The sequence below is a fragment of the Podarcis muralis genome, chromosome 6 (assembly GCF_964188315.1).
Source record: "Podarcis muralis chromosome 6, rPodMur119.hap1.1, whole genome shotgun sequence".
NCBI lineage: Eukaryota > Metazoa > Chordata > Lepidosauria > Squamata > Lacertidae > Podarcis > Podarcis muralis.
The window spans coordinates 56,700,767-56,717,194 of NC_135660.1; the positions used below are offsets into that span (position 1 = coordinate 56,700,767).

Consider the following 16,428-nt stretch of genomic DNA (forward strand, 5'->3'; position numbering starts at 1 on the left):
ATAGGGCTTTAACAACATACAATGTCATTTTTATTACGTCTGGTCTGACCAGGTCAATGTTACTGGGAGCCAAGAGGCAAGCTCCACCTAGGGCTTTGTGAATCAAGGACTGCCACAGTCACAGTGCACTGAAAAGGAATCAGCTATATAAAAATATTCAACTACATTTGTTCCCTCCATTACAGTATATAAAAACAAAATGGTGCTCCCTTTCACATATACCTTTGCCTACTTAAACTGGTTAGATTTTTAATACCTTTTAAAAGGGATAATTACTATGCAAAGCAGAATGTAAATTTTACAGGTGAAATTTGTAAAAGAAACTAGCAAACAGCTAGCCATCATTATCTGAAGTTCTATTCAGACAGAAATAGACATTGCAAGAGACATCGTGCTGCTTCTCCTATTACTGATCATGTGTTGTTCTGTACAAGACACTAGTATGAAAAGAGGAGAAAGCAGCAACTTTGAACCACTTGAGTGCTATATTCAGTGTTATTCACTGTATTATAAAATTCCACGTTCCCATTTAAACAAGTTTAATGCCACTGATGTCATAGGGAAAAAACACAACTTTATCTTATGTCCAAGTAGTTCAATCACAAAAAAAGAAAAAAGGATGACATCATCAGTAATCCTTTCTGCAGCTATGAAAGGTAGGCCAATACAATTATCCCCACGATGCAAATAGGAAGCTGATGCTCAAAGTGATTTCTTATGGCCACCTTAAAGAGATAATCTGGAAAGGCCAATATTTTTAAGGAGAGGAAAATGGTTTAGCTGTCCAGACCCAAATCTATCTTGGTAAAAGTGTGCTAGTGCTACAGCAGATAATTGTATTTGCTTACTTTTAAACATAGGAGGAAGGAGGAAGAAGGAAGATTTGTCTGATAATGTGCCTTTTAGTCTTTCCAGGCTCTTTCCCATAGCATCTGGACAGAGCAATTCTCAATTTCACATCTGAATGCTGAGGACATTGGTGCTTAACCTCAGAGGGACAACAAACATACTATACAGCTTTGCAAATGTCTGCATTTTTCTATACCTTGCCATGAAGAAAGAACAGCTTTAATCATATTCCTCAGAAACAGGTGTGCTTTTACTGTGCCAGCCCAATGGGCTGTAGCTTGGGACACACTTTGACTTGTGGACATTAAACAAAGAGAAGGTTCACTGGCTGGCAAATGGCAAGCTGTAAAATTATTGTTTTGGCTTAGCTAATCTACTCAGCAAGCTAATGTTGCAGGATAGTTGACTTGGGAGCACCCATCCAAGACTACTGCCACCAGGTACTACTTTTCTAATCTATTGCATGTATGGAGAACTTCTATAATGCAATGTAATGTAATCCAACACTTGGTAAATCACACTTCTTTGAATTACCACACTGTGCTACTCTGTATTTATTATCACTGGTATTCAACCTTACCTCGAAATAAAGCAAAATTGTACTTTATGCTGAGAGACTGACTGTTCAAAGATTGCTCTTTGAGTTTCATGGCCAAGAGGGGATTCTCATTTAGGTTTTGCTTATGCAAATGCAAAACTCCAACCTGTTCTTAGCAAGTTGATGTGCCTTATTATTTAAACAGAGAACACACACACCTAAAGCTGCCTCAGGACAGTTTAAAATGGGGCCATTGGATATTGTTCATATTCACTCATATGACTCATCATCAGGCATAAGTCAAGAGATCAGAAAGTGGATAATTGGTTCACAATCAATTATTTTGCCCTCCAGATGTTGCTGGACTCCCATCTCTCACCATCCCGGCCATGCTCACTAGGGTTGATGGGAACTGCAGTCCAACAACATCTGGATAGCATGATGTTAGTTAACCCCAATCTATTTTAAATATATTTTGTCCCACTCTTCACCTATAAAGGCTCTCTGAACATATTATAGATAACTAAAAAATGACTATGATGAAGTCAAAAGGAAATGGCTAGGTTAAAAGATGTAACAGGGCCCCAGTCTAGTAAAATAAATTGCTTGAAGTGGGGTGTTATCCCACCCCTTTTCACACCATGTCTTTCAGCTGGACATAATTGAGACTGGCCTAAACATTCTACTTTCTTTCCTCCCCCAAACTTTGAAAGCATCCTACTTCCTTCAAATTTGAAGGTGGGAAAGGAAGTGGGGTGGGGGGGTGGGGTGGGGCACTGCCCACGTCTAAAGGCTTCCCCATTCATTTAAATGGAATAAGATTCTAAAAAGGCATCAGATCATTTTGGCACACAAAATCCACTATTGCCAAGTACACAATACATGTACAAAAAGCTGAATGATGCACACACCATACATAAATGAAGTGATTTTTGTCATGGGAATAAGTCCCTAAGTACAAGTACCATATGGAGGGAATGTACCTGAGAAATCAAAATAGATCTAATGCAGTACCACTAAGTGATTAAAAAATAGTACCGAAATAATCAATCATCCTGAGAGTGAATCAATTCTCTGCAATGTAAAGATGAAGTATACTTGGAAGGCATAATGGCAACTCTAATGTATTTCTAAAATGGCATTGCAGAGAAGTCTGCCAGAGAATCATCTTAAGCAATTATCACCCTGAAAAATTCAGTCTCTTACTGAACCGCATTTCAGGCAATGTACTTCAGAACCTCCATCTAGTCCAGTTTCTGCTTCCCACAGCAGTAAACTATATAACGCTTGGAATCACACAAGAAGAGCCTGAAGGCACTAGCCATCTTCTGCTATTTATTTATGTCTATATTACAATCATATCCCCTCTTTCCAAGAAAGAGTTCAGGATGGTGTACATGTTTCTCCCCAAGTTTTCACCTCACAACAGCCCTGTGGGGTAGGCTATGTTGAAAGGTTGCATGATGGCTTTATGACTGAATGGGAGTTTGATCCTGGGTCTCCCCAAACCTACTATTATTATTTTTTAACATTCCAATTACTACAGTATGCTGTTACTTCCTAGCAATTGGTACTCAGTGGATGACCGCTTCTGAACGTGGAAGTTCAATATAACCACAGTGATTAATATTCCCTATCCACCAAATTGTCCAATCCGCCTTTAAACACTTCTAACTAGTAAATATCACCACATATTGTGGCAGTGGATTCTGTAAATTAATTACATGTATGAAGAAACAAGTTATCTTTCCTGAGTCTACAGCCCAGAATTTCATTTGATGATCCCAAGTTCTACTATTATGAGGGAGGAACATGCATAATTTTATAAACGGGTATTGCGTCCCCAGTTAGCAATCTCTTTCTAAAGCCCCCAAATGCTTTAGCCTTTCCTCATAGGGAAGATGCTCCAATCACGATAGTTTTTCTGGACCTTTTCCAGAGCTACAATATCCTTTCTGAGATGACCCAATCAAAACTGTACATAGCATTCAAAATGTGGAGGGACTTCCTTCTGAGGCCATTCCTAATGCAACAAAACAAGTATAGCTCATTCTTACTTAGAAAGGAAATTGGCTATGGACAGTCAAGGGAGGCTCCTCACATATTTGGATGGCAGTTAAGAGTTCTATATTTTCAATAAAAACATAACGGATTGTGAGGTTGAGTGTTCATCTCCACAGCTGATACTATCCAGGTTGACCTTGCTTTATTATTGCTTCCACTTTAAACTGAAAATACAAAACCCACCTTTAAATTTCCTAGTCAGTACTGAAAGCAGACACAAAGCTTGCTGTGCAGCATACCAAAGGAGATGCCTAGAATGACAAGGTTGAGAGGCGACACTATATAGGGGAAACAATAACCAATGTTTTTCACTCCCTTTTGAAAGCACAATGCCGCTCTGTTCAGGAAGGAAAGTGTTACCTTCCCATATTTTTTCATGGTTTTTTAAAAGGTTTTTTTTAAGGTCAAAACAAGAGTGATAAATGCAATAAATCTGGAAATACAAAATGTTAAAGATCTGTAAAAGCTGTTTTATTTAAATGAATTGCTCCATCTTGCTGAAAGTCAGGCTTTATCTTTTGTAGAAGTGAAGATTACATTATTGTTTAATGTGGCATTTCCATTAAATAAAAAATTGGCTTGAATTGCAGGTTATCTTTAGTAATTGCTAAACACAGAGCACTTGCTAAAGGATAAAGCTAAAAGCCAGGAATTTCACCAGAAACAAGACCTGTTTACAAGCAGATACTGGTAATATTTTATCACTGCAATTGTTAGCGCTGGCATTTGCATGCTTTCTGCTTCCCTCCCCAACAACGTTCCTTTCTGTATCATATCTATTACATTGTGATCAGGGATTGTCTTTCTTTTAATCTCTGTTCAGTGCCTAGAACATCTTAGACACTGTAAATTAATACTAATACTATACACATGGCTTCTGTTTCCAATGGTCACCGTGTCTTTATTGTAACATCAAGTTTGACCTTAAGAGTTAGATCACGGTAGTTATCAAACTGCCACCCTAAGCACAGTATTAGCAGAGCTTGGGTTATGATCTTATTTGTTTTATTCTAATGGTGTAACTGACAACCACTGTGGTCACATAATCTGTGCTATACGAAGCTCATGCTATCTTATATTATCTATCCATGTCTTTAGTTATTTAGGGGAATGCTAAAGGTAATGAGGCAGGTGCTAGGTAGCTATGTATGTACAGGCAGATCCTGCTACCTGAACACAATGTGTTCCATGGAAATCGTTTGTTAGTGTTCATGTATCGAGTCGACAATACCCATTTGTTAATATAAGAAATTTTCTAATGCGTTCCTGAAAAAATACCCCCCAAATACTCAACTTTCATTCTGGAACACGTACAGCAGATAAAACTAAACAGGTTGTGTGCAAACACACCATAAGAATAGACCTTAGTTACAGTTTATGGTTAGCAAGGAGACAGTTGAACCATGAGCCCTGGTTCAGACAGCAGACTAAGGCTAAGAAAATGGATAACAATTTGGTATTACCTGGCCTATCCATGAAATCACAGTGGCCTAGGCCTGCAATATCCATTCTTTTCAGAAAAAGAACCATGCTGGTCAAGTTGGATTCCTGAATTTTGGCCGGTGGTAGCAGCTTCACTTCATTATCTGTAAATTCTTCAGGGTAGAGGCAGAAACATTTACCTGCCAGGAAATTCAACAACAACCTTGCTTCAACACATTCTCTTGTGATAAACATGGTTGTTTAAAGCTTACAATGATTCCCCCCCCCCTTACCTGAAGACATGCCCAGAATTTGCCTACGCATCTCAGCTTGGCTTTTGCTAATGGGCTGTATCACAACAGCATCTGTTCTGATTCGAGGACTGTATACCTTGCAAATCAAGAGAGACATGACTTTGTTGAAAAAAAGAAAGATTGAGCAAGATTGTAATGGATTTGCATTGAGTTTTTGCTTAGAAGGTTTTTCTTGCTGTGTTTCATGAAATGCTTGGCTGCAAATTCATTTCCTTTCCACAATATTTATTATTGTTTCACTTGTCTTGAAATGAAAAAGTGAAAGCAGTTTGATAAATTGACTGAAACACCACTTGTTCCTGTCAGGATCGTTGTAGTTTTGCTGTCATATCTTGGAGAAATTCTCTTCAATAAAACACACCAGTCCACTGAGGATGCAGTGCCTGCACACACAGTACTCCCATAGACTCAAAATAACTCTTTCTCCCCCTTTTCCTATGTCTATGTGAATATAGGTAAAGGGAAAGGACCCCTGCATGGTTAAGCCCAGTCAGAGGTGACTATGGGGTTGCACGCTCATCTCACTTTCAGGCCGAGAGAGGTGGCATTTGTCCACAGACAGCTTTCTGGGTCATGTAGCCAGTATGACTAAACCGCTTCTGGTGCAACAGAACACCGTGACGGAAACCAGAGCGCACAGAAATGCCATTTACCTTCCCACCACAGCAGTACCTATTTATCTACTTGTGCTGGCATGCTTTCAAACTGCTAGGTTGGCAGGAGCTGGGACAGAGCAACGGGAGCTCACCACGTCACAGGGATTTGAACCGGTGACATTCTGATTGGCAAGCTCAAGAAGCTCAGTGGCATCATACAGACACAGGCAGCACTGGGAGATAAGGGGTGCATAACATGTCTATGAGTTCCTCCTGTATTCCTGTCCAGTCCCACACCCACCACTGCTTGATACACTTGACTCATATTCCATGATAATCACAGAAAGCAGGTGTAATAACCCCAAATGTGGGGAAAGTGAATTGCAATTCAGATTACAGCTTACAGTGGAATGTAATGGGATAAACATAGAGAAAATATACAATATCCCTGATACTGTGGGGAAAGTCAATTGCATTCTCAATTGTAGTTTACAGTGAAAAAGCAATGATTTATCAGAGCTAGCAGCCACCCATCTGGAAGCAGCGATGGTTCAGGCTTAGGAGCTCTGATGTGCAGCAAGATCCCACGCCTGGAACAGTTCCCCATTCATTTCAGTGAATGGAGAATGGAATCTGCAAAAACATTCCTTAGCTCTTTTCATGTCAGTGTTTTGTTTTGTTTTAAACACAGCAGAGCACACGTGGAACTCTGTATTGGCTGAATGGCTATTTTAAGAAAGGACATCCCTTCACACATGTATATTTGTCTGGACTGACGTTTCTCAAAAATAAAACCAAGAAGCTTGAAAATCAATGAAAATACAATTTGGCCTCTGCACTGAAAACCTGTTTTAATTAAAAATGTTGATTGAGCTGACTTCCAATGCTGCAGCACAGAATTTGAGGGTGTGGAAGGAACTATGGGGGTGGGGGAAGGGGACAAGAGGCAGGTGAATCCCTGTTGTACATGGGGGGAGGGAATAGAAAATTATGCCAGCCTTTTAAACAAGTACATATCAAGAGCCACACCATAATGAACTATGCAGGTATGTGAAACCTCACCTTTGAGACATGTGTTGCCCCATTGGTAATTTATTAAATATTATTTTACTTACCTTTCTTTTCTCTATCCCAACATCTATAACAAAGGCCACAGTTTTAATCCAAACCAAAGATCCCCCAAAGCTTGTAGTTAGCAACACTCTTCTCCTGTAATTTTTGCAAGGCCCTTCTTCATTTGGCTTGAGGATTCTCTCTCTTTCACTGGGATAGAGAAGAACAGGGACCAATTCACCAAGTTCAGGATTTAAATTAGGCCCTTCTTGTTGAATAATCTTGTAGGCTTTTCCAATTTCCTAGAAGCAGTGAAGACATCTTTCATGAAAATTAAACAGGCTCACTGTGCCAATTCTGAATCTATTCTCTCTTTTTAATGGATTTTATTTCTATGTTAAGCTCTAATGGCAAAAATATAACAGTCATAATGCTGATTAAATTGAGGAAATTGTAACAGAAGCATACATAGAAACATCATATACGGTAATGCGGCAATTCTGTTTCTTGAGGAATTTATTTCAGCCCAAGAAGGGGCTTCTTTCTCTTCCTTCCCCCATTTGCTTAAGTGCCATATTCCTTACAGATTTCTGCCATTTGACAGTCTATCATGGCTATACCAATCTCACAGAAAGACATTCTAATATCCATAACAAAACATTAACACGCTACTAGAACAGTAATACTGTAATGAAAAATTATAACATGGCGCCTTGATTTTCCATATCAGTGTGTTCCATACACTTCCCAGAAATAGGACAAATTAATTTGGAAGAATCTCTATCTTGCTAACTTTGAAAATTACTATTATGTTCTTAGTCTAGTTAGAATTTAAAGTATCAAAAGTGCTATAAACCATATATGAAAGTGACTAATTTTTCTTTATCGCTATTAAAATAATTGAACATATAGAAGAATTGCAAATTTGCTTTATAGCATTCTCCCCAGTGGCAGATGAACTCTCTGGGGGTAATAAAAATCAATAAAATGCTAAAGAAACCATTAATTGAAAAATTAAGTTTGAGAATATAAAGGCATAAAAGTGTAAGAATTCAACAGCTCTAAAGTATTTGTTAAATTATGTCGTTCTTCTTCTTTCACATTATAAAAAATGATTGCTTACAAAAGATATGGAAAAGAGTATAATGCAATTTAAAATGCATTTCTCTCTCTCCAAAGGCTTAAAGTATTTCTTTTGCATACAACTGTTCCCTCCCCCAAGTCTTTTAATGTCAAAGGGATACATACAGGACCAAAACGTTTTGCCTACATGATTATTCACCTTGATTTCTTAGTAGCAGTTTTGATCCCAGAAAATCTCAAGACCCACTATTATAGGATATGCTATCTAGGGCTCCGTCTACACTATACATTGAAAACAGTTTTAGACCTCTTTAAACCATAATGGCTTCTCCCAAAGAGTCCTGGGAGCTGTACTTTGTTAAGGGTGCTGGGAGTTTTAAAGGTAAAGGTAAAGGGACCCCTGACCATTAGGTCCACTCGTGACCGACTCTGGGGTTGCGGTGCTCATCTCGCTTTATTGGCCGAGGGAGCCAGCGTACAGCTTCTGGGTCATGTGGCCAGCATGACAAAGCCGCTTCTGGCAAACCAGAGCAGCGCACGGAAACGCCGTTTACCTTCCCACCAGAGCGGTACCTATTTATCTACTTGCACTTTGACGCGCTTTCGAACTGCTAGGTTGGCAGAAGCAGGGACCGAGCAACAGGAGCTCACCCCGTCGCGGGCATTTGAACTGCCAACCTTCTGATCGGCAAGTCCTAGGCTCTGTGGTTTAACCCACAACGCCACCCACGTCCCGCTGGAAGTTTTAGGAGACCCCTGTTCTCCTTACAGCGGTACAATTCTCATAGTTCCCTGGGAAGAAAGATTGACTGTTAAATCGCTTTGAGAATTGTAGCTCTGTGAGAGTAATAAGCCACAACCTAGATAGCAGCCTTGGTAAAGTGAGTTGATGCTAGATGTTCCTAAAAGTAGCTTGCTACAGTTACCTTACAGCATAATTATTGGCATGCCTACTCTGAAGTAAATCCTACTTAGTTCAATGGGACTTTCTCCCAAGTAAGTATATATAGAACTGTAGACTTAGTGCAACATGAATACTTTTTTAAAATTGGCCTAATTACAGAGGTACGGAAATTGCTCATCCTAACATGGAAGCCCAAGTATGCAAATATTTTCTGTGATACATTAAATGATTTACTTACTTGTTCACAGGCCAGAAAGATCACAATATCACCTCTCTCTTTAGAGTTATGAATCTCAAAAAGCAGTCTTAAAGCAGAAGAGAAATTATCTTTCTGAATGCAACAGGTATACACAACCTCCACCTGGTATCTGCTCTTCACTCTTATGAGAGATGTATTGCCATAATATGTCTGTAGTTTGGTGCACATTTGAGTAGATGTAATTACAATTAGCTTCAGCTCGGGTCTTAATATCACTACATCTTTAAGGAGTCCAAGCAATACATCTGTTGGGAGAGTTCTTTCATGCACATCATCCAAAATGATGATTCCATAATTGCTCAGAAAGGGATTGGACATCATTTCTCTTTGTAGCATGTCATCTGTACTGTATCTGTAACCATGCAAAGAAAGAAAGATCATTAATCAAAATTGGTGATGACATAAGCTGAAGGAGACAGCATGCGTTCTTCAGGCCATGCATAATCTGCCCAGGTTTTTCCTTCAAAATGAAAATATCAACAAAATTGCACTAAAGTGGTGGGGTCGGAGAAATCATGGCAGATTAGAATAGCCTGTCAGGCTTATGTTGTCATACCTGCAAGAAGAAGAGTAGAAGATTTTGGATTTGATATCCCGCTTTATCACTACCCAAAGTAGTCTCAAAGCGGCTAACATTCTCCTTTCCCTTCCTCCCCCACAACAAACACTCTGTGAGGTGAGTGAAGCTGAGAGACTTCAGAGAAGTGTGACTGGCCCAAGTCACCCAGCAGCTGCATGTGGAGGAGGCAATAATTCAGCATATATTTGGTATGAGAAAGACACAGCAATCCCATGTATGTTTCCTCAAAAGGAAGTCCCAGTGTGTTCAACAGGGATAACTCACAGGTAAGTAACATAGGATTGCAGCCTAAATTCCACTGACTACAGTAGGCTTTAACGTGCCAGACTGTGAGCACAGAATTCATTTATGCTCAGAAAAAGTAAAAAACAGCTTGTCAGAATAGGAAGTCAAGTACTAAGATGGGTCCCAAAAATATACACCTCAAGTGTCAAAAGCTAGGGTAAAGCTGTATGCCATACATGTACACATATATGTGTGCATCACATGCACAGAAACATGATGCATCTCTTATAGGGTAGGGTTTAGGCCATCTGACAGCCAAATATTACATTCACAACAATGTTCCTAAATGCAGTAGTTTGTTTTTTCACATTTCCACATCTAAGTTGGTTAATTAAAGGGATCCACAGAGACATCAATAGCACATGTATTTGTAAGGTGGGGAACAATAACCCTGTCCCTGACTCCTTTTGACCTCAGTATCTGGTTCAATGCAACCCATTCACTTTATCACATAGAACTACTGAAGATCAAGACCTTTATAGTCTTGCCACATAATCTTCATAGAACTGTATCAGGCTCTGTTTCCTGGCTAGTGTGTGATGCTAGAGCATAATGGAATTACACATTTGTATGTAGGTTATATAGCGTACCTGTACATATTAGAGGGACTGAATATGTATGCACAAACCTCAGGATCGTTTCACTATTACAGCAGCTCTCACATGGGACCACATAACCCACTTCATGACCGATATTGACGTCCATCTCATCAGCTACTTGCAATGCCAGCCATACTGCTGTGTGTTTATGTGTCTGTGTGCACACAATTGTTCCGTGTTGAAAATGAGTGGAAAGAGAATATTCAGCACACCACTGGGGCACCTTTAATATTAAAAAAGTTAGAGAGGAATGAATCCATCTATGAAATGAATACACAAGCTTATTTGATTACATGTGCTGTCTCAAGTGAACATCTGCTGTTTGCTTGCTAGCTGTCTGCCTACTAGCAACTGAACAGTTCAATAAATGGAAATTATTTTCCTGGATAAATGTCAAGACCCCGAGTCAGTTAAGTGGTCAAACATAAAGTGAAAGACAGTTCTGGGAATTTCTTGTTCTGAACTAGATTAGCCTGAGTATATTAGAGAAGTGACAGGAATGGCCTCTGGGGAGAAAAGGACACCAACCCTATCATACTTGAGCATTTTGGTTCCTTGCTTGGTTTAACAGTGTGAGGGACATTTCTGATCAGGGTCAGGGGGGCCAAATCCCTGTCTGTGTTTCCTTCTGGGCTTACAGCCCTGGCTCTGCTCAGTCACTTTAGCACAAAATGACCATCTGTGAGAAAGAAGTCAACAGCTGATGTTAATGTTTATTTGAAGCAGAAGGATTGTTTGTATTTATTGCCATAACTCTGGAATTTGTAGAGGAACTCTATGGGGGTTGTACATCTGTAAACAATGAAAGTGTCTTGCAGTAATCCACATGGCCATAAAACAGGGGAACAAAAGATATTCTTTCCTTTTGAAAGGAAAATTAATAAAGGGTCAGTTTATGCACCATCATGTATAATTGTATAAATGATTGAATTAGATGTTAGGGGAGGGCAGTATCTCTGGTGGGGACACGTTGTGTTTCTTCTGGGGAAGTTCGTCCATCTTTGGTCCCCAAACCTGCACTCAGCTCTCACCTGTGGCTCATAGAAGCAGTCAACATGTGACAGTGGTGACATTCTGGGAAACAGCTGCAACTGGCCAGCTAAACCAGGTAAGGGTAGCCGATGGGTCTTAAACCCTCAGTGAGTTAAGGACTTGTCTATGCCCTGCATTTGAAGACGAGGCCAATAGCAGGTACAATGGTCAAGAAGACTTTTCTTCATGTGCTGTTAAGGGAAATGAGGGGGAAATGGGGCTCACCAGCCTGGGAAGGTAGCCTATCTTGGGGAAGGAGAAAACCTCCTAAACTTCTGTTGCCTTGTGGTTATACAATTCATGAGAAAGGCTTCGGGAGTAAGCCCCTGAGGTGTGTGATTCCTCAGCTGGAGTAGGCTCAGAACAGGTGAGGGTCAAGTGCCTCATCAAGCCCAGATGCTGCAATCAGCCTGCAAAGTACAAAAGGGAAGCAGAGCTGAGGTGCTGTGTCTGCTGAACTTCCCATGTTGGTTGGAACACTGCTTGGATGGATGGCCCCGGGTGCTCTTCAGGACTATGCTTGTGTGGGACTGACCTCAAGGTGCCCTGACCCCGGATCAGAGACAGGAACCAGGCTGGACTTTGGACCTGTTGGCCTGCCAGACTGCTGGGCTGTGTGCCAGCATATGCTGTGGGATTGTGCACTCCAGCGGGACTTGCCACCAGGTACCCCATTGTTCAGGACACTCTGGTTTTTGTATAACCAGAATGTGGCCTATATTGCAAAGCTAAGAATCACATCCATTTCTCTGCTCACTGTTGCCTCTGGTCTCCAGTAAAGTTTCCCATGAAGGAATGTGGCCCTCATGCTGGAAACGGTAGCTCACTCCTGTTTTATCGACAGTATGGCAAGGTATAAGTCTGCTGGAATATAAATGTCTTTTTCACTAACTAGCAGAAAGAGGTCCATTTGAGCCTTGGGTGTGTGGGAGATATTCCATAATAGTGGAGTCACTGAGATGGCCCTATATGTCTCATACATTAATCGCAGAAATGAATGTTCTTAACTTTTTGAAATGCTTGTGGTGATGAAAGTTCAAAGTCCTTGTGCCAGTGGAGGAGGCTGGCAGATGCCCTTGGGAAACAGATTGCCTTTTCTTGTCTTAGTGAATTGATTTCAATGTAGCTCATATGGAAGTAACTACTGATTGATTATGCTTGTCTTATACATGATAAAAAAATTCATGGAATTTAAAGTTAAAATTCTAAACATGCACTATATCTCTGTCTATATATCTAATCATATTTTAATCTGTTTAAGTACAATGTTTTAACTTTTGTATGTTTTGAAGTATGGCTTTGATATTTTTTCTTGCTTTTATTTTCTTTTTGTAAATATAAAATAAGGTTATTTTTTAACAAACAAGCAGTGTATAAATTTTATGAAATACAACGTTTATCAGTTAATTTGTCCTCTGTTTCTAAAACCATATCCCATTTTAATTCTTGTCTTTTCAACCACCTTCAATGAAATGTTGGATAATATAATCAAATAGGCAATAAGAAGTGCATTCTGTCAAACTATATGGTGAAATGAACTTCATGTACTGATCTTTTGAACTTTGTTTTAAAATGGCAATCTCTCGTATACTACATGCCAAACAAGTATTGAAACTCAATAGTTGAGAGAGATCCCTTCCTGCATGAACAAATCTTGAAAGGTGCAGTACAGAACTGGATCATGGGTCCTGCTTTTTTAAGGACCTCAATCCTGAAGCCCTAGTAAAACCATTTCTGTCACCACCACTCCCAAGCCTACTGCAATTAATGTTGTGCAGATGAGATTTTGATTGGCCTAATACATTTGACAATATTGGAGTACTACAGGACAATCACTGAAAGCAGGCAACAGTTTTACATTCTAGGATGTTCAGTAAGTGGTAACATACAGGATCACATGCCTAAAAACTTAGTTCAATGTTCTGTCCATTACAAGATCTATTTTAAAAATATAAATGTTGCATATAATTAATTCATATCATACTGCAAGTCCTTTGTTACAAACACTCACCTGGGAGCTCTTACCAGTTTTGGCATCTCCTGAAACAATCACAATCTGATGATGATGCAGACTTTCCATGAAAGCATATTTCACTTGCCAGACTGGAAGTTCCTCTCTTTCTTTGAGAAGTTTGTAGTAACGGGAAGAGAACGGCAATCCATCAAAAGGATTCATCTCTAAATCTGCTGCATATCTCTCCATCCTTTCCTCTTCCATCTCCTCCCCATCAGAAGAGTCAAATAATTCTGAAAAGCACTGTTTCTCAGAATAAGAAACAAAGTAGTCCATAGCTCTCCTTCATGTATTATTCCCAGCAATGAGTATCAGAACATCAATGAAAACCTTTTACATTAATCACCAAAGTCACCCAGTTCAGAAACAGTATATTCCAAAAGTTCAGTTCAAAAGTGCCACAAAGTTTATATTCCAAGGGTTTGTTTTCTCTTTCCCTTCTTTATTTCTTTGTCACCTCTGTGGGCCGTGAGGTTGATTCATCAGAAAGTCTACTTGAGAGACGTCTAAAAACTAAAACACCTACATTTAAAATGCTTCACTCCTGGAGATACAGTTCTGCAGAAACCAATCACTTCCTGCATATTGAATTGATGTATTTTTCTTCCAGATCAGACCAATTAGTAAGAAGTTGGTTTGCTTTCTTGCAGTGTATTCTGCAGCTTCTCTCTTGCTGGTCTGGTGATTAAGGATTCTGCTGAGTTACTGCTTTGTCACACGTGTCTCCATCCTGATTCATTGTGAATAGAAGCCTACAGGATGAGATTATTGTGTCTGATTGTGAAAAGGGTCACATGGTTGCTTAATCCCATTACAATAGATTTTACCACAGGATGTGCAGTGCAAAACTGGGGGAAGCAGGCAGCTCTGCGCAGCAACCATATAAATGTATACAGTGGTATCTTGGGTTACATATGCTTCAGGTTACATACGCTTCAGGTTACAGACTCCTCTAACCCAGAAATAGTACCTCAGGTTAAGAACTTTGCTTCAGGATGAGAACAGAAATAGTGCAGCGGCAGCAGGAAGCCCCATTAGCTAAAGTGGTGCTTCAGGTTAAGAACAGTTTCAGGTTAAGAACAGACCTCCAGAACGAATTAAGTACGTAACCAGAGGTACCACTGTAATTAGAAACGTGTTTTAAATTTAAGCCAAACATTTGAAACACTGTAGTAAAATCTGAAGTGTTTTAGAATTTAGAAAACAGTATGGGAGAATGAGACATTAATGTTTAAATCACATAAAGGACAGATGAAGGGGCAGTCCTAGACAAAGTGCACTGGGATGAGCAGATATTTGGTTTAGCTGGCTGATTCCCAGCTCAGCCAGTGTTAAATTTCCAATCCAGCTCAGCTGAAGTTATGCTGGTGTAGTTGCCTCATCCTGGCACAGCTGGCTCTGGCTGAGCTAAAGTGGTTGCAAAAGGGACTTAGGCTGGATCCTAAACCCATTCAGCTCCAGTGGCCTGACAATCTAGCATAGCACACTATTTGAAAGGCCTATTTGCCCTCTGCCAGGCTAAGGCAGAACAGCAGCCGCCTTGCTGCTGAACAGGGTTTGAATCTGCTGTAACTACACTGGCTTCATTTACACCCGCATGCTTCTTTTGCATAGGATTGCTCTTGCTCCTGAAAACATTTTCAATTAAGATTTTTTTTTAAAAAATCCAGCAGGGCTTCCTAGTGACTCTAATCTAAGTGACTCTTAATCTGAGTCGTGCATTCGAGTCGTACCCAATTCCTGCATTGCACCTGACATGGCCCCTTCCTGCTACTTCCTCAGCTCGTTCTCAAAATTCAGGGTGGTGGAGGACAGAGTGGCGATGGGCCGCTCCTTGCCGCCTTTCCTCCCTCCCTCCGCGCTTGCTCTCTCTCGCCGCTCTTGGTTTCGACTTCGGGGGATCCCTAGGCCTAGTTTGGTCTCCGGGCCAGGCCGTTGGCGTTGCTATGGCAACGGGACTCTGGGCGCGGCCCAGCCGGCGGGAGGAATCTCAACCGGCCGCTGCTCATGGAGGCCGGCGGAGGTGAGGAGAAAAGTAGCGGAGCGGACGGGAAGGCTGAGAAGGAAGGGAAGAGGGGTGAGAGGACCTCGTCGAAGCCGGAGCGGGCAGGGGGTGGGAGTGAGGGATGAGGAGGGCGACATTTGTTTCAGCCACGACTCAACAGCGTTTGAAACAATATTAAAAATAAAAAATGCCTCTGAGCATGCACAGAGTGCATTCCCCTCCTTCCCCCTCAGACATGAAACATGTCTTCTGATTTTTCATTACCACTTGGCTCCGAGGCCGCCTCCTTAAACGGAGCACCTGCCGTAGGATTTGATCCCACGGGGAGGATGTAGAATAGGGTTGTTGTTGTTTTTTTGGTAAGGTTCCCCGCACTAGCAATACCTGCAGAGAAAGTCAAGGATGCAGATTTTTCTCAGCATATGGAGATTCAGTGAAAAGGGAAGCTGCCTGTTGGTGGATTCCCGGCTGATCCTGGTAGATCGCGGGATCCTCACTCGTCGTGCACAAAAAGTTACGGGGGGAGGAAACTAAAAAACTCTGTGCGATCCCCCCCCCCCCCAAAAAAAGCTCAACAACTCTGGGCAATCCATCCACCCCACGCACGCTCCTCCTGCCTCCAATGACAATGGTAGATCACTGCCAGTTTTTTTTTTTTTAATACTGGGAGTAGATCGCAGTCTCTTGGGAGTTGGATATGCCACTATAGCTGTTAAAAGCGCAGGGAGGAGGTGGCAAACCATCTCTGGGTTGATAATCCTATGGGAGTTAGTTGGAGTCCTGGATCCTGGGTGCCCTTACTTTAGTAGTTGCCAAATTACCACACACACA

General features: G+C 40.9%; 2 protein-coding genes across 9 annotated transcripts in view; one reads left to right on the forward strand and one right to left on the reverse strand.

Moving 5' to 3' along the window:
• The window catches only part of DHX32 (DEAH-box helicase 32 (putative)), a 24,552-nt gene extending 8,448 nt beyond the window's left edge, over positions 1-16,104 (reverse strand). Inside the window, exons 1-7 of one of the 4 annotated variants that reach the window (XM_028729981.2) lie at positions 15,326-15,434; positions 13,590-14,344; positions 10,576-10,769; positions 9,062-9,434; positions 6,899-7,138; positions 5,167-5,263; positions 4,915-5,073 (exon numbers count right to left, since the gene is read on the reverse strand). In XM_028729981.2, the coding sequence (XP_028585814.2) occupies positions 4,915-5,073; positions 5,167-5,263; positions 6,899-7,138; positions 9,062-9,434; positions 10,576-10,769; positions 13,590-13,868 (1,342 nt within the window). In that variant the 5' untranslated portion in view covers positions 13,869-14,344; positions 15,326-15,434. Of the gene's footprint in view, positions 1-4,914; positions 5,074-5,166; positions 5,264-6,898; positions 7,139-9,061; positions 9,435-10,575; positions 10,770-13,589; positions 14,345-15,325; positions 15,455-15,981 lie in introns of those variants that run through there. The other 3 variants (XM_077930350.1, XM_077930352.1, XM_077930353.1) reach the window with 3 other exon arrangements.
• The window catches only part of FANK1 (fibronectin type III and ankyrin repeat domains 1), a 37,614-nt gene continuing 36,679 nt past the window's right edge, over positions 15,494-16,428 (forward strand). For 3 of the 5 annotated variants that reach the window (XM_077930354.1, XM_028729967.2, XM_077930355.1), the window contains exon 1: positions 15,500-15,669. In XM_077930354.1, the coding sequence (XP_077786480.1) occupies positions 15,600-15,669 (70 nt within the window). In that variant the 5' untranslated portion in view covers positions 15,500-15,599. Of the gene's footprint in view, positions 15,670-16,428 lie in introns of all 5 variants that reach the window. The other 2 variants (XM_028729968.2, XM_028729965.2) reach the window with 2 other exon arrangements.